The 26,139-nt window shown below is 35.5% G+C and overlaps 1 protein-coding gene across 5 annotated transcripts in view; it reads right to left on the bottom strand.

Annotated features, from left to right (window-relative positions):
• The window catches only part of WT1 (WT1 transcription factor), a 52,572-nt gene that overhangs the window by 7,007 nt on the left and 19,426 nt on the right, over positions 1-26,139 (bottom strand). For 4 of the 5 annotated variants that reach the window (XM_070957506.1, XM_070957507.1, XM_070957510.1 and 1 more), the window contains exons 4-6: positions 19,097-19,174; positions 4,119-4,221; positions 3,309-3,459 (exon numbers count right to left, since the gene is read on the bottom strand). In XM_070957506.1, coding sequence (XP_070813607.1) covers positions 3,309-3,459; positions 4,119-4,221; positions 19,097-19,174 — 332 coding nt within the window. The remainder of the gene's footprint in view (positions 1-3,308; positions 3,460-4,118; positions 4,222-19,096; positions 19,175-26,139) is intronic. The other variant, XM_070957508.1, reaches the window with a different exon arrangement.

Below are 26,139 nucleotides of genomic sequence, written 5' to 3'. Positions count from 1 at the left end.
GTTCTAAACACCAATTAAGAAAACTCACATAATAAGTCTCCAGCTAAGTTATGGAAATAAATATTCTAAACACCAATTAAGAAAACTCACATAATAAGTCCCCAGCTAAGTTATGGAAATTATCAGGTGTTCACAGTCTAATCACATGCTCTTTTCATCCTTAGTATGTATGAATACATGGGAAATTGAGCTTCACAGCAAATTCCTCCATTAGCTTAGCCAAAATCCGAAGCTGCATTAAGTCCCAGCAACAGAACGTTTTTACAAAATGTGTTTTTTGCATTCAAGTTATAGTTCTGGAAGTGCTAGCAGCATCTGAAAATTTGGCATCCCTAGCAAATTATCTCAATACTGTAGGACCCAAGCAAGGTATTGAGCATTAGATTTGTGGTTTAGCATGGTTTTCAAGAGTTAAATGTGTTGGTATTTTTGCTCATCAGTAGTTACTAGTCTGTGGTCTCAGCAGATGGTGAAACCAGTCAACCAGACAACTTTGGCTGGTTTTAGAAGCTAAGCAGGGTCAGTTGGACTTGGATGAAGAAACTGCCTAGGAATTTCAGGATTGTTGGCTAAACACTTTCCATAATACTGCCAAGAAAACTGTATCGATGTAGTTAGGCTTAATTTAAGCATTTATACTTTTAACCTAGTTCCCCATCTTGGATAATCAGAAACTATTGCATTATAATGCCATCATATTTTTTTTGGGGGGGGCATATTGAGATGTAATCCACTAATATATATAAACCAAGTTCTAATTAAAATTGTAGTTACAATATATCTGGAGAAACCAGAGTGGGAGAATCTAACCTCTTAGCAGCAAATCAGCTCTGTAGTAAAGTCAACAAAGAAACTGCAGTCTGTGTAAAATGAGTTGAGTAGGTTCAAATTTTAGTTTTGTATAAAGGAAATCAGAAAGAAAGTTACAATTGTTTAACGTGCATACTCCACGGCCATTTTTCTATTTCCTCGAAGAGTTGTTATAACTTTTTTTTAAAAAAACCTCCATTAATATAAATCTTGTTACTTAATGAAACTATTTTCACCGCAGATAATTTGTTACAAAAACTTTATCTTCAAAGTGATGAGTTATTGTATTCGGTTTGCTTACAACTGAGTTTTGCTGGGAAGAAAAAGTTCATTGAAACTAAGTATCACTTTGTGTGTTTAAAAAAAATCCTCCAGTCATACATCATTTGCAAACTAATAAATCATTGTTGCTATTTCATTTTAATGATGGGTGGAAGTGGGTGCAATATTATTGATAAATATTTTTAAAAATATATTATTTTGGGTGTTCCAAAAAAAGACTACTTTTTTATATCTGGGTCAACAGTATTAATACCAGAAGGGGACTTCGTAAACAACCATAATAGTAACAGAGTTATCAGCAAAATTTCTGCTGAAGCAGTGATAAGCACTGATACAAATTCCAGCTTTGTGCATCAGAGTTCCACAGATAGTAACACTATGCAAAATAACAATTTTCAGGAAGTGTAATGAATCAGTTGTTTTATAAGGAAAATCTTATGACTCCCTCCGTTTTCTTTTCTTTTTTTAAAATTAATTGCTATTCAGCTGCTCCATTTCTCTACCCTATAAAATTTGAAGCTACATTTTAAGAACCTACACTATTAGAACGTCACTCATTTAGAATGATACACAAATCCCTTAACAAAAAAAATCCTGAGGTATCCAAAAGACTAGAGGATGTATTATGATGCACACTTCTGCGAATTATAGTTCACTTCACTGCAATCTGTAAAGTTAGGATTTAAAATGGGTGTCACATCTTTTTGTAACATTCAAATGTGAAATTACAGATAGTCCTCAAATTGCAACTACAACTGAGCCCCAAATTTCCATTGCTAAGCAAAACAGTTGCTAAGTGAGTTTTGCTCAGTGGTGGGCTGTTGCCGGTTTGGACCGATTCGGGCGAACCAGTAATTGCAAACTGTGGGTGGGCGGAGCAACTCCGTCCTTCATCTCTGTGTTTTTGACACCGCATGCATATGTAGATGGCACTTGTGAGTGAATTGCCTTGTTTTGTGATGTCACATGCATGCACGGATGGCGCGCATGTGCATTTACGGTGCTGGGCGAACCGGTTGTTACAGTATGTGATGCCCACCTCTGGTTTTGCCCCGTTTTACAACCTTTCTTGCCACAGTTGTTAACTGAATCGCTGCAGTGGTTAAGTTACTATAGTAGAAACATGGTTGTTAAGTGAATCCGGCTTTCCCATTGACTTCATACATCATAAGGTCGCAAAGGGTAATCACATGACTGAGGACACTGCAACTGTCATAAATACATGCCAGTTGCCAAGCATCCAAATTTTGATCATGTGACCATGGGGGAGGGATGTTGCAACGGTCATGAGAAAAATGGTCACAAATCAGTGCCGTTGTAAATTTGAATTTATCATTAAACAAATTGTTGTAAGTCAAGGACTACCTATATACTCTTATCCAGTGGTGAAATCTAAAATTTGTTACTACCGGTTCTGTGGGTGTGGCTTGGGGGGTGTAATGTGACTGGGTGGGCGTAGCTATTTTTTTTTTTACTTTTAAAACCATTTTTTCTACAACCTCTTCGGCAAAGAGGTTGTAAAAAAATGCATTCAAAAGGTTCTGACGATCCCAGCTGAGTTGCCTGATCAGCAGAGACTTTTTTTTTTTAAATGCCTCTGCTGATCAAGCAACTCAGCTTGGATCGTCAGAGGCATTTAAAAGAAAAAAACCCTTTGTTTGTTTTAAATGCCTCTGATGATCCAAGCTGAGTTGCCTGATCATTAGAGGCATTTAAAAGAAAAAAAGGTTTGTTTTTTTTTAAAGCCTTTGACAATCCGAGCTGAGCCGTGCGATCATCAGAGGCTTTTTTATTTATTTTTAAAAGCATTTTTTCTGCCAAAAGGTTGTAGAAAAAATGCTTTTAAAAGTAAAAAAAAAAAGCCTCTGATGATCATGCGGCTCAGCTGGGCATGGGAGGTGGGCAGGGATTTTTGCTACCGGTTCTCTGAACCACCCGCCACCATCGCTACCGAATCGGGTGATCCGGTCCGAACCGAGAGCATTTCACCCCTGCACTTATCCCTGTATCTTCTTATGGAAAGAGCTGCATGCCCCACATTTTCATGAGTACATGATGCCACTGAAGTAATAGATTGACAATTCTACTGCAAAAGGCTCCCAGAATGCTTGGGCCTAGAAAGGCCACAAAAGGCTTCCATTACCATAGGAAGAGCTGTGAGATACTGGATGAGGCAACTATTTGGGGTCAGTTTTGCACTCCATGAAGATACTTACCAGTGTGTTTTCTACCGTGCATCTGCAAATGAGACAGTTTAAAGTATCGTTTGTTACAGCCGGGATAGACACACATGAAAGGTCGCTTTTCATTTGTGTCGCTTGCTGATCTAACAATTGTTGGAGGCACTCCAGACATCCGCCGCATATCCTATAATGGCATAAAGAGGAAGACTGAGAACTGTAAAAACTGTAGTGCAGGGGTGTCCAACCTTGGCAACTTGTGGACTTCAACTCCCAGACTTCCCTAGCCAGGATGACTAGCTGGGGAATTCTGGTTGTTGAAGTCCACAAGTCTTAAAGATGTCAAGATTGGAAAAAGCCCCATCCCTACTATACTGCAACAAGACTTCCTACTGACATTTACGTTTCCCCGAAATATATGTAGCATCAAATCCTGGCGTTGTTATTTGTTACATGTCATAAAGGAAATTGTAACACAGTTTTCCACAATCCAAAAGGCTGTAGTAGCATTTCACAAGGGAAAATGCTTGGTCCTTCATTTTTCCTTCTCGTTAATTTTCTGCCCTCCAAGTATTGGATTACAACAACATCCATAAATCCCCACCATGGTTTTTATCCAATGTGGTTTGACAATCATGGGAGTTGTAACTCAATATATCTGGAAGATTTCTCAGCAAAAGGGGGCAAATTAGAATTTGTCAGCAATAGATAACTTAAATATTTTCCATTTAGTTATTATATAGTGAACACTATATTCTAATAAAAAGAAAATATAGTGTTACCTTGCTATTATCAAAGCAGCTAGGTAATCAGTCCAAAATTATATACTTTCTTTAATATACTCACTTGAATTCCTCTAAAAACTCCATGGGTGTGTATTCTGTACTGGGCCCCACAGCTATATAACATTGGGGCTGCGTGATTATCACTTTCATATCCTGTTCCATGGCTGAAAATAAAAAGAAGTCAAAGGTTGGAAATTAAGCTTAATTATAAATCTCATTAGAAAAATGAGTTTGCAAAAGTTTGCAATATTTCTTCATTTATGCTAAAACGGTTTCAAAACATTTCAATAGTTTTAAAGTTCAAACTTCCTATGCAGAAAGATACCACAGTTTGCTAAAAACTTGGGCTGCAAAGAAAGAAGATAAATTTTGTTCACCTATACTTACAATGCCCATATGTCCTTTATTATAAAGTACTGTCTATAGGAGATGACCAGGATGAGCCTAAGGGAGGGGTCAAATGTGTCATCAGTCTTGAGTCCCTTTGGGTTTACAAGATGCCTAGGTCCCACCGACCTTGGATTCCATTGACTCTTATCTATCACCATCAATTTGACCATTAGTAGTTCAGATTCTTGTAGTACATTTAAGCTTGCAATAAACCTTTATGTTCATTTGAACTGCTTGGATGTCCTGATTTTTCACGCTTAACACAGTCCTTTATTTCAGAAAGCTGTCCTTTAGTTTTATTTATCTTTCAAAAACTCATTTTTATTTTGGTCATTTTGGTCATCTTTAAAATATTTTAGATATTTTTATTAGAATGTATGTTTTTGTAACTTTTTTATTTTTGTTTTTTAATTTTCATTCATTAGGCAAATTTATAGATATAAATGATTTTTTAAAAAAATCTTTATGAACCTCTTTCAGCTTTGCCGCCTTTTCGGGTTTGCCCTTTATTTTTTCCATGAAAATATGACTTCGGTAACCTATATTTTAACAATTGAATACTGAAACATTTTTTAAAAAAATAATAGATTAAAATAGTAGAGCCACAAAAAGTAATACTGCATATGTGCAGGTTATTTATCAGCTAAATGCCAAGTTGGTAATTACGAATATCTTTGGAATTAGCAAAATACCTCAGGTTTCACATTAAGTGCAGTGTTTTTTATTGTCAGCACCTCATGACTCAGATATAAGCAGATAGGACAGAGAAAGTGATGACATTTACAAGAACAGCAGAACTTGTACCCACAGGATAGGATTACAAATCAGTGTCCTAACTATTTTATTCATACATCATCTTAGAAGATGCATTGTGGCTTAACCTTTAGCCAAAGGGGAAACTATTCCCTGTAGAAATCAATGATCTCTTTTACTTCCAGCAAGGCAACAACTACATCAAACTATTTTATTTTACTTTTGAAATTTTAAATCCCCAAGGTTAGAAATCTTTTTAACATTATTAATGTGTGTTCTGCAATGCTCCCCAAATTTCAAATAGTCATGATCATTATAACAATTTATGCTGGCCTAGGTCCAGAAATTTAAACATCAATGAAGATGGTAAAATAAAAGAAAACATTGGAAGACATCAAGATGGACAACAGATAAACAGAGTTGTAACTATTTATTTAGTTATTTTATTTATTTAATTATTTGTCAACAAGTACAAGGAAACAAGTATCAATATGGACATAGACACATGAAAATTGGCACAAATAAATGGATATAAATAAGCAAAACATAGCCATACACACATAAAATGAGTACATATAAATGGGGACAGTAGGGCAGGGACCGTAGGCACACTGGTGCGCTTATGCACACCCTCTTAGGGACCTCTTAAAAAACATGTAAGGTCCACAGTTTAAGGTAAAAGGTATGGGGGTTAGATAGACTAACAACAGGATCAGGTAGAGTGTTCCAGACACTTACTACTCTGTTGCTGAAGTCGTATTTTCTGCAATCAAGATTAGAGCAGATAACATTTAGTTTGTATCTATAGATAGCCCTTTTGTTATTGCAGTTGAAGTTAAAGTAGTCATTAACAGGTAGGACGTTATGGTAGATAATCTTGTGTACTAAGGAACGTAGACGGACGGCGTAGTTCAAGGTTATATGGGACACTTTGCTTCATTTGTGCTTCATTTTAAATTCCTGCTGCTGCTTAGTATTTTGCTACAATTTGGATTAGAGGGGATTTGAAGTCTGAAAAAAGTATACTCATATAAAAGTTTTCCTCATAGAGAAAACAAGGATAAAATATAAGTGTTGTGGATGTCCTTGTGGATGCCATAGTAAAATAACACATGTAGTAGAGTTTCAATATCCTTAGATATTGATATTGATATTGAAATTGAATAGGATATTGAAATCCCATAGAATACTGAAATATTGAAGTCCTGTGGGCAAACCTGTTTTTGTATGAGATTCTAAAATAGTTCTCTTGTAATAGTACCCAAGGCAAAACATTATGCCTTAACTTCCCTATGCCAAGCTATTTACTCTCTAAGAGTCTATGGAGATTCTTGATCATTCAGGTCATGGTTGTCCCAAAGGTGTTTTTCAAAAGGTAAATGGACTTTCTTGGGTTGGTTGGTTGGTTGGTTGGTTGGTTGGTTGGTTGGTTGAGAACATTTCAAGTAAAATGTTTTTGAAGCTTTGTGGATGAGAAGTGAACTGAAGAAGCTGAAGAACTAAGGAGAAATTTCCTGACAGTTAGAACAATTAATAAGTGGAACAACTTGCCTGCAGAAGTTGTGAATGCTCCAACACTGGAAATTTTAAAGAAGATGTTGGATAACCATTTGTCTGAAGTGGTGTAGGGTTTCCTGCCTGGGCAGGGGGTTGGACTAGAAGACCTCCAAGGTCCCTTCCAACTCTGTTATTCTATTTCTATTTCTAAGAAGTTCAGAGAACTGAAGAAGCTTTTTGGTTGAGAAGTGAAACGTTCTCAAGAAAAGGATCAAGAACCTTTTGGGACTTCCATCTGAGGCGGACTACTATTTAGCCTCTGTAGAAGTGTATCATTGGCATAGTCATACCCTCAGGAATTGCTTTCCAAACCTATATGTCTTTTATTTTTCTTCTATGACATTGAACTGCAAATAGTTGAGGTACACTTTTTTTCTTCAACTAAAAGTCAAAGTCTCTTTTCAATTACATATGATTTACCTTATATAATCCCAGATAAGGCAAGAATTTTAAGTGCCAAAATATACTTTAAATAATGGGTTTGGCTTATCTGCAGATGGGCTTATACATGCATATGTACAGCATAAGAATTATTTACCCCGAAATGAGATCAAATTTGGGTTCAAATGGGGTTTGGCTCCATTACAGAACTCGGTGAAGAATTAAATTTTTATTCAGCCAACTTTGTCAAATTGGTTCAGCGTATGGTTTTTGGTCACACAGAGCTCCTCTTTAACTAAAACTATGTGACTTTTCCTTAACTGAGAAACCTTAGATTTTCTCAAAGCATTAAACTCTGATAAACCCCAAATTCTATTGTTTACGGTCACGAATAACAAAGAAGAATTGTTTTATTTTTACATTTTTATCTACAGCATGTTTAAAATCAGTTCTATTATAGGGAATAGAATGGACATCTTTATCCATTATCTTTATCTTTAATATTAGCCAGACAACTGTCTAAATCTTGCATGGATGAGGGGCAGGGCAATGACATAGGGACCTTATAATCCTTCACAAGGTAGGAAGAATCCACCACTGATGTCTATTCCAGATAAACAGAACTGGATAAGATTTATGGAGTTGAATTTGTCTTAGACATATCAGTTGATTTAATAATTTCCAGAGCCAAACTCTCCATTGAAAAGTAACAATTGAACAATGCATCTATGTGAAAGTAACAATTAACAATTTGCACTAAATCAGTCTAAGTGTTCCATCTTAAATAAACTTTTAGCGGCATCCCCAATTTAAACAGTTCGTACATTCAAATATGTGTGAGTCATGGTTAAAGTAACTGATTAAGTGCCTAAACAATTTAGTTTTATAATGCTAACATAACATGCTCCCAGTTCTGTTATTTAGTGTCAAAGTTTTCGAAAAGGAGAACAGAAAGATGGAAAGAAAGAAAGAAAGAAAGAAAGAAAGAAAGAAAGAAAGAAAGAAAGAAAGAAAGAGGGAGGGAGGGAGGGAGGGAGGGAGGGAGAGAGGGAGGAAGGAAGGAAGGAAGGAAGGAAGGAAGGAAGGAAGGAAGGAAGGAAGGAAGAAAGAAAGAAAGAAAGAAAGAAAGAAAGAAAGAAAGAAAGAAAGAAAGAAAGAAAGAAAGATATATGTATATTTCATGTCCTAGCAATCAATGAATATACAACAAGGAAACAAAAAACAATATCTGAAAAATGTCAAATAAAGGCTATTTAGCTATCTGAAAATCCCTTAAAAACCTTTCAAGTCAAGACAGAAGGTATTAAAATTATTAATTAATCATAATGTTATATAGTGTGTATATGACTGGTAAAGCAGAATATATTGTCTGATGAAAAACAGAGCAGCTCTGAAGAATCACTTTAGTGTGGTTTTAAAAAAATCTTGAGAGATTAATTTCTGATCTGAAAAGTATGAAACTTTCAATTACTTCATTACACCACTGTTATTTTGTTACACTGGCAAATTTCATATGATTCATAGCCTACATTCCCAAGTTAATAAAGCTACACTAAGCATTTCTGAAGAACACGGTGACAAGTTAGCAAACATCAGCATGAAATATGAATAAAGAACAATTCATCATAATCAGACTTGAATGTTTTAATTCAAGTGGGGGTGGGAAGAGTTTACATAGAACAGACCCTACATTAAGCTATAGCATTTTAAAGAAGAAATTGGCATGCTTGCATATAGAAATAGCCAAAAAATGTGAGGCACAGGAAAAATGCCATTTTCGTTTAGAAACAAATGAAAAGGAGTTTAATGTTACCAGTTTACTTAAGATATTTCTTTCTTTTTTTTTCTTTTTTTTTTTTTTTGCTTTAATTTATATGCCGTCCTTCTCCGGAGACTCAGGGCAACTTACAATGCGTTAAGCAATAGCCTTCATACTTTTGTATAGTTATACAAAGTCAGCTTATTGCCCCCACAATCTGGAGCCTCATTTCACCTACCTTTGAAAGGATGGAAGGCTGAGTCAACCTTGAGCCTGGTGAGATTTGAACTTGCAGTAATTGCAAGCAGCAGTTGTTAATAACAGTGCTTTAGTCCACTGTACTACAGGCTCTTATTTCTTATTGGAATACTGAAAATAACCATCATCTTTTTAAAAGAAATATATATTAAAGCAGCTATATTATCAAAATGAGTTATGATTTTTTTTACAGTATTTCTTGAAATATTCTCATTGGTTAAGATCAATGATCCTTTTGCCTAAAAGAGTTAGGGTTAGGATGCTCTTACAGAATATCCATTAATTTTTGGTAGTTTTAAGCATGTGAATCAGGGGTGGGTTCTACTTACCTTTACTACTGGTTTGCAGCAGGGGTGCACGCGCGCACTCCCTTCGCTCTCTCTCTCGCGCGCTCTTCTGTGCATGCACAGAAGCGTTTTCATGACGTCAGGTTGGTGGGTGGAGCCTCCCGCCGGTTTTACTACCGGTTCTATAGAACTGGTGCAAACCGGGGGCAACCCACCACTGATGTGAATTACATTAAATTTATTTATTTATTTATTGGTTTGATTTATATGCCGCCCTTCTCCAGAGACTTAGGGCGGCTTACAATGCATTAAGCAATAGCCTTCATACTTTTGTATATACCTGCTTAGTAGGGCTTTCGCCCCCCCCCCCAAGCGGTATTCTTTTTTATACAAAGTCAGCTTATTGCCCCCACAATCCTGGTCCTCATTTTACCTACCTCAGAAGGATGGAAGGCTGAGTCAACCTTGAGCCTGGTGAGATTTGAACTCACAGTAATTGCAGGCAGCTGGCAGCTAAGTGCTACTTAACAGCACTTTAGTCCACTGCACCACCAAGGCCCTTAACCCATGGTGTTTTGTATGAAGAGGTGGCATTTCTGCTGATACAGGTTGTTCTCTCCTGTTGAAGACCTACATCCCCATTCCATCCTCATTCCATTCCTTCATTAATCCTCACAGACAGTTCTGGACACCAAGGGCCCCAAGAACAATGAGGGGATGAAGCAGTGGTGGGTTGCCCCCGGTTCGAACTGCTTCACAAGAACCGGTAATAAAACCGGTAGGAGGCCCCGCCCACTGCCCCTGATGTCGTCATCGGGGATCTGTGCATGTGCAGAAGCTTCTGCGCATCCACAGAAGCAAGGCGCATGCGCAAGCAAAGCAATCGCTTGCATGCAATCCCGTTCCAAACCGGTAGTAAAGATAAGTAGAACCCACCCCTGGGATGAAGATGGTTATTGTATGAGCAAAGTTCTTTTCATGCATCTAAGGGTGCAAACCATCGTTATTGCAGCACTTGTTACTTCTAGGCTTACTAGCTCTTCAGCTGTGCCTTGATTCAACTTGAATTATATTCAGACTTGCAATTAAATTGAATATTTCACTGTGCTACCTACTGATAGTTTTGGTGATACCCTGTGTTCTAACAGAATACCCATCACAATATCAGCAAGTGTAATTTCTATAGAAGCAGAAAGACAATTTAGAAAAAGCAATAATTTTTTTGCTTTGAAACTCTGTTTCAAAAGTACTATTTTCCATCTTGAATCAACTTGCGCCCTTCCAAGCAGTTAGTTTACTGATTCCTTCCAGTCTTGTAACATACCCAGCTCCAACTAGCCACAACATCTGGCACACCTCACTCTCTTCAGTGGCTGGCCATTGCCCTATGGCCATTTCATCTTGGCTGCTGGGTTGCTATTTTCTTAATGGAGCAGCAATTTCCCTTTTTTATTCTTTCTAAGTGTTTCAAAAATGATTTATATAAACAGAATACAATACATAAAGTTCCCTGGAAGCCATGCTTTCCCTCTCTTCTACCAGCACAACTTTGCTTCATTCATTCATTCATTCATTCATTCATTCATTCATTCATTCACTTTAATCTCACCTTTATTACTTTTATAAATAACTCAGGCTAGTGAACTTACCAAATACTCCTTCTACCTCATATTTTTCCCACTCTCTGAATGAACCCCTGCATTTTCTTGGAAGATTTCAGAAATAGTTTCCCATTGCCTCCTTCTTAGGGTTGAGAAAAAATGTCTGGCCCAAGATCATCGAGCTGGCTTCATAAGAATAAGAATAATTTTATTTCTATACCCCCCTTCTCCCGAAGGACTCAGGGCGGTGTACAGCCTATTAAAAGCACAAGACAAACATCAATTAAAATAATTTAAAATTATTAAATAATTCGGCTCAATTTAAAACCCCAGAAATTTAATACCTAAGCAGGACCAGAAATCAGAGTCTTCTAGTTTCTAGCCTAATGCCTTAACCACTCCACCAGATTTTTATGAATAGCTTGCTTTCAAACTTTGCTGTTATTAAAAGTAATGTATCGTATTTCCAAACTTTTAAAATTAAGAAATGCATTTATAAAGGATAGAAATTCCGTTTATAAAAACATATGAATATATTTGCAGCTGGATCTTTATTATTCCTAGTTTCTTTTGATGGGCAGCACAAGGGAGAAGTTGATTAATATGGTAGTTTATGAGAAATATAATGAATAACAATCGATGGCTGGGAAATTTCTCCAAGAATAACAGATTGCTTTCAGTTGTTCGACCACTGCTGAGAAAGTTGCTTAGCTACCATTAGATTTTAAGACACCGGCCAAAAATCTTCTGTTTTGAAAAAGTTTTTGTTTTGTTTTTAATGTACATAGTTACTATAATATGCTCAATAAATTATAAATAATAAGGATTTGTACATATATTTCTATCAAAAACAGAGGTTTGATGCAATTGATTTAAATGAGAACTGCAAACATTGCTTAGTATCCAGAATAGTTGGCATTTTACAGAACTGGTATCTGCTTAGTGATTACTCGGTTCTCCATCATGCATCACAAGTATTTATTTCTTCATTGTAAATTGGATTGTTCCAATGGCCATCTACCTTCCCAACAATTGATAAGAATTGTACTGCTGTTCATTTTTAAAACAAATGTCTGAGAAAAGATGCCTTTCGGTCTATGAGAGGCTCATGAGGCATTTGATATATATAAAGTGTGCAAAAATTATGGCAGCAAAAATATAGTGAAAACTATATTTTCTGCTTCCAACCGATGGCTGCCCATTTTTTTGTAGGCCATTTGCAGACAGAGATGTCCCTGTGGGGCACAAGTAGGAAAAGACTTTTAAAACATGATTTATGTATGAGAATATCTTTATTGAACCATATATGAAAAAAGTGAGCAAGGATATAAAAGATACCAATTCTGGAGAGGGAAAAATAAACTGCATATTTCAGAATAAAGCAAGATGTTCCTTTATGTTCAAAAATTACTTTAATGTTCAATGTTCAAATGTTCAAAAACTACTTTAAAAATAAAGACAAATATCTGAAATACTAAACTCCTGGGAATCTTTAATAAGCAGTCCATCAATGGCTTTTAAAAGATATATATCTTTGCAAACTAGCTTGTGATCATGACAACTGAAGTTGAAGTATAATATAACTCTCTTCACTAGAGAGGATAGATAACTATTTTGGCATATATTATAGGCAATGAGATTATATCTAGCACCTGATTTTTCATAGATTCTATAATCTTGGCATATGCCAAAATATTTAAATTTGCTTCTCCAAAGATAGTTAATCTTGATTTAATCTTCTCTCTGCCTTTTTCCTATCCAGGCATCCCAGGTGTCATTAGCACTAATGGTCAGCATTTACAGATGCTGGAATACCATTTATTTTCTCCATTACTTTTAAATTCTTTTATTTAATACAAGAGACACAGATCTTTGAAAAACAATTATTTCCCCTTAATGTAAAAATGTTAAGTACCCTGCAGAACTAATACAGGGATTATATGTAACTATCAGTACTTTTTTCCTAATTAGTTGTTCTAAAAGGATAATAAATCAAATCCTCATAGTGCATCTGCTCTGTAAGAGATAGCAAGAATATATGAACAGCAGCATTATATTGTCCATGGATGTACACAGAGGGAGGAGGGAGGGAGGCGCAATGCAGTGTTATTATCAAAGCCATGGCTGAAAGTGGCACAGCAAAATGGTTCCACTTACCATTTTGCAGATTTTGACCCCCTGAAAATGCCAGTGGCACTGTCACAACTCAAAAAAAAAAAAACATTAGATGAAGGATATCAAAAGACTTGCCAACATCTAGCACAAAGACAATTTGACTTGCATGGTTCCCAGCAAACCATTCATTGTGAAACAGCCAACCACATGGTCTTCATTTTTTTCTCCATCAAAATTTAGTTATATAAACAAAAAATAACTGGACATGTACATTGCCCAAAACCATAGTTGGCTTAACAATGATTTCCCAAATAAGCTGCAATTAGATGACTTCATAAAACTCTTTAAGTTAATTTGGGAACAAGTCATTATTTAGTACAATTATGTTCATCGCAACAGTCGTTCATATTTTTATCATCCTATGGTTACAGTATTATAATATGCTGTACATGAAACTGTCTCTGAATACCAATCTGAGTAGTCTATTGTTGACTGGCATTTGTTACCATTTGCATGTTACACTGGTACTTCAGGTCCTACACTGGGTTCTATTGGCTTCTGGGTATAATTAAGAGTGCATGTTTTTATTTATAAATCCCTATATGAGTTGGCAAACTATCCACCTCTTTCAGTTGGAATAAATTGCCTTTGATCCCTCACTACTGCAACTTAAAGGCTGAGGCTTGCAGACATTTCTTTTAAATGGCCACCCCTAAGCCCTGTCTCCTAAATTACATCAAACTGCCTTCTCTCCTCCCCACTATTGTTGGCTTTCCAAAAGTTGTTACATCAAATTGTTTCAGAATACCTATAGCAATTCTAAAGTCTAAAGAAAAGAAGAATTAGAAGTGGCATGATAGAAGTATTCCAGTATTTGAGAGGCTGCCACAAAAAAGAGGGGGTCAAATTATTCTTCAAACACCAGAGGGCAGGACAAGAAACAATGGTTGGAAACTAATCAAAGAGAGAAGCAACCTGGACTAACTTCCTAACAGTGAGGACAATCAACCAGTGGAACAGCTTGCCTTCATAAATTCTGGGCACTCCATCACTGGAGGTTTTTAAGAAGACACTAGACCAGTGTTTCTCAACCTTGGTAGCTTGAAGATGGGTGGACTTCAACTCCCAGAATCCCCCCCCAGCAATTACAATGCTGGCTGGGGGATTCTGGGAGTTGAAGTCCACCCATCTTCAAGCTACCAAGGTTGAGAAACACTGCACTAGACAGTCACTTATCTGAAATGGTATAGGTTCTCCTGCTTGAGAAGGGGGCTAAACTAGAAGACCTCCAATATCCCTTTCAGCTCTGTTCTGTTCTGTTCTGTTCTGTTCTGTTCTGTTCTGTTGGTAGAGCTGATGATGATTTATGTTTCTTACTGTTATTTTATTTTAGTGTTTTACTTATCATCAATTTTATGTATCTTTACTGTGGATGTGTTATTGTGTTATTATAATTTATATCTGTTTTGAGCTGCTACAAGTCCAGTTGATTACATTACAAACTTGTAATGAGGAAATAAATAAATGTTCCTTCTTTCAGAAGAAGAATGCTCCTAAAATACTTACAAAGAGTATACATCTATATCATGGCTTAGCTCAATATTGCTTATGTTTCCAAAATATCTGGAATTGTAGTCAAACATCTGAAAGCTGAGAATGAGTGATTTTTCTCATTGCTTGCTTGATTGCCTGGGGACAACTGACCATGGAACTAAGTTTTCTTTTGCCCACTGTTCCTACTTCTTTTTTATTTTTAAGGGATGTCTAATAATTATTCCATTTGTGTTTGTTCTAAAGCATTTTTTCTGTCTTTGAAAAGAATCACAACAAATCAACCAAGCAGTGTCAGAAGAAGCAAACTAAAACCATGCCATTTAAAACAGAGGTTGCAGAAAGAGACAACAGGCAGTGGAAATACTTATGAAGAAAAGAGTTATATGCTTTGATTTCAATAGGAGGAAGTCTAACTCTTGGAACTGGAATCTTGGTCCAATTAATTTTCATATTTTCATAAATTACTATGTTGAACTTTCTGCTCTTCAACTAATATTTTCAACATAGTAACTTTACCCATTAATGTTGAACTAATTCAAAATGCCAAATTACAGAATAGAATAGAATAGAATAGAATAGAATAGAATAGAATAGAATAGAATAGAATGGAATGGAATGGAATGGAATGGAATGGAATGGAATGGAATGGAAGGGAAGGGAAGGGAAGGGAAGGGAAGGGAAGGGAAGGGAAGGGAAGGGAAGGGAAGGGAAGGGAAGGGAAGGAAAGGGAAGGGAAGGGAAGGGAAGGGAAGGGAAGGAAAGGGAAGATAAATCTTTACTAATTAAGTCATTTGACCATATCAACTATAAAAAACTGATACAAAAATACAAATTGAGGACCCAGTTTGTGGGGGCAATAAGCTGACTTTGTATAAATATACAAAAGGATGAAGGCTATTGCTTAACGCATTGTAAGTTGCCCTGAGTCTCCGGAGAAGGACGGCATATAAATCAAATTAAAAAAAAATTAGAAAACAACCCCAATCTAATCTAAATATTCTGTCCTGTTCGAAATTACCTTTGAAATAAAGAACTGCAGTCTTACTAGTGATGTGCAGGTTAATTTCCTGCAGAAATTATGATTATTTCTCCTGGGTGCCCCAGTATTTTTAGTTCTTAAATAAAAATCTAAGTAAGCAGGCCTTTCTATAGAGTACAGTTTGCAGTCAAGGAGGATATATCCAATTTCTTCAGTGACTGGTGCTCCTCAAATGCCCAGTCTTTGTTCAAGGGGAACTCTTTAAAACCTCCAATATCTTACCATGGAGTCCAATTGTTCGAAACAAGCTTAAGAAAAAGCTCTTCTATGATGTTGAGTCATGAAAGTTGCTAAACACTTTTATAACTGGGAAGATTTCTCTTACTGCAGATAAATACTATAAAATGTGAACAAAACATTGCCATAAAAATATTAATAATATGACCCCAAGTATTTTTTTTAAAAAAAGGGGATCATTTCTACAATATATTTGCCAATATGGATTTATTATAATTTAAAATTCCTTTTGGAATTGCACATTTCTTTTATTAAAAAATCTGTTCCATATCGTTTAACTTTTTAAAATAAAAGTAAAATATTTCAAAACAAAAAATCTGCTCCATATCAATACACTGCCCAGAATAAAATTGTATTATATTTCTGCTTACAATTATATTTGCAATGACCTTCATCTTCCTATTTGGTCCAAACTTCATAAAAGAGGAAAGAATACTATCCAGAACAGCTCCCACATACTGTCCTCAAATATTTCACCTATCATGCAGCTTCCTCAAAAAGAACTTCCTGCTTCCAAGGTAACAGGAAACATTTCTGGACACATAATGATTTGTCTGAAGTCCACTCCCTTTAGAAGGGACATGGGAGAGATCAAAGGGAGGAAGCTGAGGAAAATGGGAGGGAACGGGAAACTATATGCCAAAGATATAAGAGTGGTGAGAATTCAATATATTAAAAGGATGTGAATGGTATAAAGAGAATAAAGATCTTAGGGGAAGATTAACACAAAAATTGGGAAGGATATTGAGGGTATCAGCTGCAGCATCATGACTGTTGCAAAAAGGGGTGTTCCCAGTGGTGGGATTCAGCCAGTTTGCACCACTTTGGGAGAACCGGTTGTTAACTTTCTGAGCAGTTTGGCAAACTGGTTGTTGGAAGAAATTATTAGGGCAGAGAACCAGTTGTTAAATTACTTGAATCCCACCACTGGGTGTTCCTGCTGTACTGTAATCCGACTGAGCTACTTAACACCTTTCCAGTTTAGATAAACCTTTGGGCAGCCGGCACCTTCCATTTCCCACCTCCCCTATTTCTGTATCAGTTGCCAGGGGGAAAAAAAGGAGGTGGGAAGAATTTTCCCAAAGCTTTAGAAAAATGAGAATTTTGCCTCCAGATGTATTCTAAACTGCTAGACCTGGACAGCCCTGAAACCTCAATTTTCAACCCAAACCAGAATTAGTCTAAGCCAAGGTTCTATAATTTAGACTTTTCACATGAAATCCCTGATTTTACCCTCCCTGCCTGTCAACCCTCTAGGATGCTGCTGTTAAAACTATACTTAGGATAACATATCTATTTTCCCTTCATTTCTAAAAAAATTAGTTGCTGGATTAGGGATGTGTTGACTCTTAAAACAGCTAAGAAAAGTGTTTTAAGGTGATCAACCTTTGAACTAGGTTTAGTCCAGAACTTGACCAGTCAGTGAATATGTGCTACAGTTAGGATATTAACTTTGAATTATAGTTTTGCATTATAGTTTCCCAAGTCCCAATAAAAAAAATGGAATGAAACAAGCAAGTGAATAGCCATAGTGCAGGCAAATGACCCCTCTGCCGAAGGCCTTGTGGGTAATGCTCTTGTCTTTTGAAATGTTTTTTTCTTGGATCTTCCTTTTTAATAGTGTCATTATTGATTTCAGTTTTTTGCTTTAATGTTTCATTTGTAAGCCAGACTAGGGCAGCATATAAATTAAATAAATATAAGCCAATTTTCCAAATGTGCTAATAAGGTGATAACTGAACAGCTGTACTCAAGAAAAATATCTGAGTATCTTCCCACAAATATATTGCAGAAAAGTCATCATTTAGCATGATATAAAATAGGCATCAGTCTTTCATTTAAATAAACTGTTTGTTATTATTATGTGCTTCTCTTATGTGACTCATCCTACTATGAGGAAGTGGAAGAAATTAATTAATTCATTCATTTGATTTACATGGTCACCCACCTCACTAGAGCAACAACATATAAAAACTCAATACAAAATGAACAACAATAATGCAAAAACATTTAGTGCAGATAGATAAAACCCAATCAACAATAAATTAACAACTCCTCAGGGAATACAACTAACCTCCTGTTCCCATGCCTAGAAAAACATCTACTTTTTAAAGCTACCAAGCTAAATCATGCTACAAAGAATATTTCATACAAAGTGGCATAAGAGATCAATGAAACAGAAGTGAATAGGTAGTCAGCTTTTCATGTTGAAATATAATGTAATATTAAAATCCTACCCAAAAAAATCGTGACAAGCGGTAGTGACAGCAAATGTTTCAATTTTAATTTTTAATATGGTATATATTGATAAATATAAACCATACAAACAAAAGATTCTATGGGATCCTCCATAATTTTTAAAAGTGGAAAGGGGTCCTGAGGGGAAAAAATTAAGAAACACCGTTTTAGGGGAACTAACAGAGAAGCCCATTTCATGCTGTGTTTTAATGGCTGTTTTTATTCTGAGCTGTTTGTTTTATCTATGTATTTGATGCAAAGCTCAAATGTCAAGATACATATATTGAAGGATGGCTTTTTGTAATAAAATCACAGATTGCAAATAATAATTTTTCCATCATCATGACTTGCCATGAACACATATGGCTGGAAAACTACAAAAAATTCCAAATGGTCAGGTATATTAATCTATATCACCTTCAGGAAACCTTGAAATATAAAAATTATGGAATTTATTTCTGAACATAGTTTACATAAAATTGCATTGTAAGTCAACAACCACTTAAAATCACCTGCATCAACTTGTTATTCTCCAATAAAATGATTACATTATGACAGCAACGTAAGTAAGATATTAAAAAACAAATGGAATATAACGCTCTAGTACATTCTCAAAAATGTGTGCTTCAGAGAAGATATTGGTGATTGACAGAAAATATTATTTTTTGTGTCCTTTCATTGCCTTAAGAAAATTGAATAAATGAAGTAATATTGAGAATAAAAATATTTTATAAAATTGAAAATGCCTAATATAATCAGTGACAAATCTCTTTGAGGATTTTATTATTTTCTTGTTTCATTTGTTATAAAAAGTAATTCATAATTCTTCATAATTTTATGGTGTAAGATTTTAAAAAATAGCAATCTTACCCCTTAAGTGTGGATCCCAAGTTCATTTGGTTCCATGTCATGCATTCAAGCTGAGAAGTCATTTGGTATATATTGTCACTGTTATGAAAATATTTCCAGTTAGTACTAAAATTATATAATCTATTTCAATTAATTAGTTCAACATTATTTCCTTTTTCAAAACAAAAAACAAAAAGCAATCTAAAGGAATAAAGAAATTATAGTTTATAAATTCGTAGACAAATTTATAAAAATAATTTATAGTTCATAAATTTTAGGAAAACAAGACAAGCGTGAAAAGAGAGAAAATATCAAGAGAAGATCTATTATGAGTTTTGAAAAGGCCCACAAAATGATTTATAGAGAGATGATAGATAGACCCAAAGATACTCCCCTGGTTTTAAAAATATGTTACTTGTTGCCCTGTTTAAATCCGGTATTTTGTTTATGTCCATATACAAATTATACTACACTTGTACAACTCTTTGTAAGTATTATTACTGAAAGATTGTGAATTTATATTAAGTGTTTCATTATCACTTGGGCAGCCCAGCTGGTTGTAGAATACCATCTTCTTATCTTCTTTACTACCTCCTCTTATTGGGATGATGAATGATGATGATGATGATTACTTTGTTGATTTGTATGTACACTGAGAGCTTCTACACCAGAGACAAATTCCCTGTATTTGGCAGATAACATATTCTAATATTTTTCTACTTTTATTAAATTGAATACAGTTGTAAAATTATTTCTGTAATTTTACTCCCAAGAAGTAAGAACTATAACCAGTTTCATTGCTTCTAAATCTGTAACATCATTCCTCATTTTAGAAGAACATATTGTTTAAAGCTTTATCAAAAACTGTGTTACATAAGTAATTAGCCGATTTAGTTTATCTGACACACTATCATATAATATTATGTAATATCGTTAGAAAATTATTAGTACTAGTAAAAGAGGAAAAAGAAGAATTTGGGTTTTTTTTAAAATACTGTTTCCATATAACAACAGACTATTCTCTTTTTTTGTCTTTTTCATTCTTTCTCACCAGGTTGACCTCTTCTACATCTCTAACTGAATATGTCCCTCAATCACAAATACATTTTAGGCAGATTGATAAAGTGATGTTCAAATTACCCAAATAGATATTCATAGCACATCATTACAAACATTGGAGTTGACAAATTATCATTTGAAAAATCTCTCTTTCCATGACGTTTTCCAGAAAAAATATTTTGCTGGCTAAAAAGTGAAGTAAATGTATTTACAAGCTTCTAAATAAATACACTGTCTAGATAAAAAAGAATACCACTTCTGTATGTGTGCATGTAGGTATATGTATATATGCTCTAGTGGTTTGTATCTTGCTCTTAATTATGAAACAAAATCTTTCTGTAAAAACCTTAATGTGTTTATTATATCCTAAAACATACTTACATGAATCATCCATTTATTGTAAATTCATGTAGCTTGTTTTCTGAATTACAGTAGCAAAACATATTTTAAATCATTTTCTCTACAAAAATCAGGAGTTTAAATTTTGCCATAATACTTTTTACATACACGTACACACAGACACAAACACACACAGAGGCACCTGAAGAAAGTAAAGTTAGATGACTTAAATTGCAAGGTATGTGTAATATCATTTATCATTACCTCAGCATACTATTATTCATTAGACTGTCCGAATTACTATTATGTGACTACAATGACCTGCATATCAGTTCAGAAATTGTTAAGACACTCCTGCAGTTTTCTTTTTGCAACAGAAGCTCGTGCTGGTCTGTGCCACCACATTTTGCAATTCCATGCATTCTTCTCGTAATGCTGATGTAATTAATTCCTCAAGGGCCTTGATTTTTATTAGAAGAGCCAGACCTTGCATTTACAGCAGGAGATTTTCCTTTAACTTTACTTCATTTGACAGTTCATTTATAAGAGCCTCCTCCACAAAACCTCTTTTTCCCCCCTTAATTTGATTTTTCATCAAGTCATATACTTACTCATTTTGTCATCAACAAAAAGACACAAAAATTGCCAGGCCTGAGAAGAGAGCTAGAACTTGAACATTAATAGGATAACTTTTTACTCATTATGACAGAGAAACCAAATTTGATGTAATCTTCTCAAAGCACACTGTTATGTGTTTATATAGATTAGGCATGGAGAAGTGGAACAAATACCGGTAAATTAGAAAACAGAATAATCTTCAATTCAGTAATAAATTGCACTACAGAGAGGCCTTGACTTAAGAGCAGTCAATCAACTATTAGAAGTTACAACATACCCCAAAAGGGAATGACAACCTGGTTTAAAAGTTCCAAAGTCACACTCTCACACCCACACACCCATGGTGACATGGTTGTGTTTTGGGCATTCGGCAATCACACCTACACCTACAGCAGCCATTTTCAGGGCCTCAATAATCACGTGACCATGATTTACAACTGTTTTGCCAGAAACTGGCATTTACTCCCAGTTTTTGGCAAAAAAAATGAGCCATAGCAAACAGTAAGTTAACTTAATGAGCACCACAAAAAAGATTGTAAAATCAGATCTATTGGTGGCCCACTTTATGACATTATAACTTATGACTGTAATTGGCAGGCTCAATTACTGTCATAACTGTATAAAAAGAAACCATAGACCTCTGTAGGATCAAAGTCAATAACCACCTGTTCATTTTTCAGATCACCCAGCTAGATGCTCCTTGGATCACAAAAGTATCACATGAAGACGGTAGCTAGGTTCAGAGATTGAGCTAAGCCAGCTTCTCCATATAATTCTAGTATTATATAAAAGGAATACAGTAAAAGTTCTCCATGACCATTTATTCAGTTTTAGCTTTTCCGTTGAGGGAATTGCTACCTCTCCCATCATTGTGGATGCTGTTTCCTATAGACCTTCCTGCTCTCTAATACTATGTATTAATGGCAATACCTATAAACTTTCCCAGCATTCAATCATTCAAAAGCCTAGAAGTGCAGTTCATCATAGAATCAATATAAATTATCTGTCAGTATGAGGGGTCCTTGGTGCTCTCTGAACTTGTTTTATTGCAGACGTTTCATTACCCAAACTAGGAAGCATCATCAGTTCTAGCACTGATGATGTTACCTAGTTTGAATAATGAAACGCCTGCAAGAAAACAAGCAAGCTCAGAGGGCACCAAGGACCCCTCAATATGAACCCTGAGCTACAAATACTTTCCTTTATTATTTGTCAGTATGAATTTCAGCACGGAGAAACTATTTGGTGAGAGATATAATCTAAGCAATTGGAAAAACAAAAGGTTATATACTAATTTTAACTTTTCCTTTACCCTGCCGACTTTGCATTGTTCACAAATATTTTGGGTCTTGTCCGAAATATTTCTTAAGTGTATCCTGTTGGAAGTTCTGGAAACGTGCCTCTTGTCATTCTAATAAAAATCCACTGTGTATTATGGTGGGGGTGGGGGGGAAGTTTCATTGTTTATATTTTAATTAGTAAACTTTACTTAAGGCCAAATATTATGAAAGATGCCAAAATCAGATCAGTACTTACGTCTTAAAAGAAAAACAGTTGTTGGAATGTTCAGGATACATCAAGCAAGCCAATATAGAGAGATGGGAGAATCAAAGGTGATTCATTGGTCACATTTATGAAGAGCTGCTGGGTGTTTTCTCCTCAAAGAGAGATACTTTAGGTGCTGTACACAGAGTGCTGCTTTGTCTTCACATAAATTTATGTTTGATGTGCCATTGTGTATATCTGGCCAAAATCTTGATACAATTATTTGTATGTGAAATGTGGCAAATTTCTGAACATGCCTCCATGTCATGTTTCGCTGCAGTTATTTATAGCAATACTTTGCAAATATTCATATGTGACATAATTGTATGTATATTGGCAATTCATTTCATACTTTTTTTTAGGTTTTGTATGAAATACAGCTATGTATCTTTGTGTAAATGAATTGTGGGTTGTTGTTGTTTTTTTATTTAGTTATATAATTTATAGGACACCCCAATTCTACATACATGAATGTTTGAATCCGTCTGCATTTTAGAAAAATTTTAAGGAAGTTTCCTATCGTGCAGGCTTGTGTGTGAAACTGTGATTCTTGTGTGTATATGCTGTTGCATGTGATTGCTTCCGTTTGTGACATTTTGCACCTGAATTTATAACATCCATTCTTTTCGATACATGAATACTTTCAGAATTTGCTTTTAATACTCTACAACCTACTTCCATATTTTCATTAATTCATATCTCCTATTTTGCCTTTCTTTGAACTTCAATGTATTTCATTTTCAGATTTTTATCTCCAGAACCTATAAAATCCTGTGAGCCAGTAAGACCTTCTCATTCAAAACACTAAGGATAATGTGGAGATCATTTTCTTTCCTCAAGCTTCAACATGGGTATGAATGTCCTATGCTTTTTCTAGCACAAGGAAAGCATCTTCTATACTAACCAACGAGCAGAGACTAGGATGATGATGCTGGGAAGCCTTTAGGGCAGAAAATAGTAACTATTTTCCTTTTCCTTAGTAACTATTTTCTGCCCCCACTCCCTAGAATGTCTTGGAATGGTAACTGGACAAGGAAGCATTAATGGAAGTAGAGGAAGAGAAGACCAACACAGCTATAATGCATATCTAATCCTTGTATTACTGGTTGCAAATCAAAACATTTAGCTGAAATTTTAAAGAATACACATAGCATTGTGTCAATCATTCATATCTAATTCAAAATAGAAAATAATCTGTTCCCAGTAAGTTCCAATGCAATTCAGCATAAGAAAAGTTTCACACAGCATTATTACTTTGTACATTCTTCATAAAATGAGCTTTGCTAAATCAGACCAAAACCAGCAATCCATAGCAGCAATTCTCTCTCTCTCTCTCTCTCTCTCTCTCTCTCTCTCTCTCTCTCTCTCTCTCTCTCTCTCTTTCTCTCTCTCTCTCTCTCTCTCCCCTATTTCTAAACCACACCCATCTCCCTCAGAGATGGGCTCAATTACAATGCCAATGAGGATATAGGTACAAAAGCATTTCCCACAATGTTTTCAGCAGCTGTTTATTTAGAATCTGAATGCCAATTTTAAGTTCAAGTACATCAATAAGCCTAATAACACCTCTGTTACATCCCATGAGATGTTCCAATTCAGCCATTTTTTTTTGTTTTAGATCTTTTTTTTTAATGTATGGCTAACATCCTTGTTTTAATTTGCTGATTCAAAATTGATATATACTACCTACTCTAGTGGTCTCAAGACATCACCTTCAAATAATCTGCATTTCCAATTAAATTTACATTTTTGAGAAGGCAGAGAGCTTCATGGAAAGGTTAGAAGAGCTATTGCAGAATAATCTCATCAAACTGTCTTAAGATAAATGGATGTTTACGATAGTGGTGAATACCTGTACTTGGGTGGAAGATGAGGGTGAGGTTCATTCTGCGAGCTTGTGGGTTAGTTTCCAAATGTTTCATTATAAGGCTAGGTAACATCTTTGACTAAATTTAGGAGAATTGAAGATGTTACGTAGTCTGGTAACAAAATGTTCGAAAACCAACCCACAAGCTTGGAAAACAAACCTCCACCCTCATAAATTGATGTTTTGTGAATGGCGTATCATAGCAGTCATTTAATGAGATAGGCCAAAATATTTTCAAAATTCCAAAAATGCCCATCAGCTCCCAAAGCTTGGAGGCCATTGGGTTCAGAGGCATAATACATTTTTGGAGATACTCTATAGCTATCAAAAAGTTCTGCATTTTAAAAATCTCCAAGCATGACCAGTTCACCAAAACAAAAATTATATAGGCTCAGTGGCTCTATATCTATATTCCACTTTTAGGGAGACATTCCATACATGATGTCAGTTTTGGAAGCCATTTTATTTTCTTTTAGCTTCCTGACTGCCCCATTTTTAGCCTGGGAAATTGGGAGGGGGTTTTGTTGGAGCGATGGAAGAATAGCCATAACAACATTCCTTACTCTGGGAGTCAAGGACATTTGCCTGCACCTGGATGGGAGTCACTTGAGATTGTTTCCAGCTGAGCCTGAAGGATGGATTGGACCATGTGATGAACTTGTGGGTGTGGAACAAGGTTGTGAACTTTCAACTTGGTGGGAAAACCTGGAAGCTTTCAGATTCGGGTTTTCCCAGATGTGCCAACATGACATCTCTAATAAAGTGGAACTTTGAGGAAGATATTGCCTTGGAGTTTTATTTCATTGGGAGTGTTTCTTGGAACCCTGGCATATGAACTGCAAATAATACATATTATAACTGTTGATACATTGCCTCATTTAAAACTGTGGAGGTATATTTTTTAATCAGGAACAGAAAATGTTGTTATTGTTGTTATAAGGGCAGACCTGATTTAAAAAATAATACCTTGTGTTAAGAACAGGAACAACTGCAGTTTTGAAAGATGCAGATAATGCTTGTCCTTTTTCAAAAGAGTGATAAAATTCCAAATATCTTGCTTACTCAAAATTTATCCTAAATTAAGATATACTATATTTTCATGATAGAAATTATGATTATTTAAATCCTTATGTGAAGTAATGGACTGAATGAGGATCAATAAATTCCATCTAGGCAAAATGAGAACCATTGATGGTTCATCAGTTTAGTTAAACAGTACTCTCTTTTGGAGACGGATATAAAGCCACTTTAAATATAAGTGTATAGTTTAAAGATTTTTAACCCATAATTGTGACTACTTTAACTTTTCAGCTCCTGATAGTACATTGACTATGAGTGAGTTAGACACAATGGTGTATTAACCATTAACCATTAAGCAGACTAAGCACGTGCTTAGGGCACCAGGCCCAAAGGGGGCACCACAAAGTTGAGGGGAAAAAAACTTTCCCAACTCTAGAGGGCAGTGCTCATCTTCGTTTCAAAGCCGAAGAGCCAGCGCTGTCCAAAGACATGTCCGTGGTCATGTGGCCAGCATGACTAAACACCAAAGGCGCACAGAACGTTGTTACCTTCCCACCAAAGGTGGTCTCTATTTTTCTACTTGCACTTTTTATGTACTTTCAAACTGCTAGGTTGG

The sequence above is a fragment of the Pituophis catenifer genome, unplaced genomic scaffold (assembly GCF_029215685.1).
Source record: "Pituophis catenifer annectens isolate HBS135680 unplaced genomic scaffold, rPitCat1.0.hap2 SCAF_1, whole genome shotgun sequence".
NCBI lineage: Eukaryota > Metazoa > Chordata > Lepidosauria > Squamata > Colubridae > Pituophis > Pituophis catenifer.
Note: the sequence above shows the minus strand (reverse complement) of the source record. Positions and strands in the feature narration are given on the sequence as shown.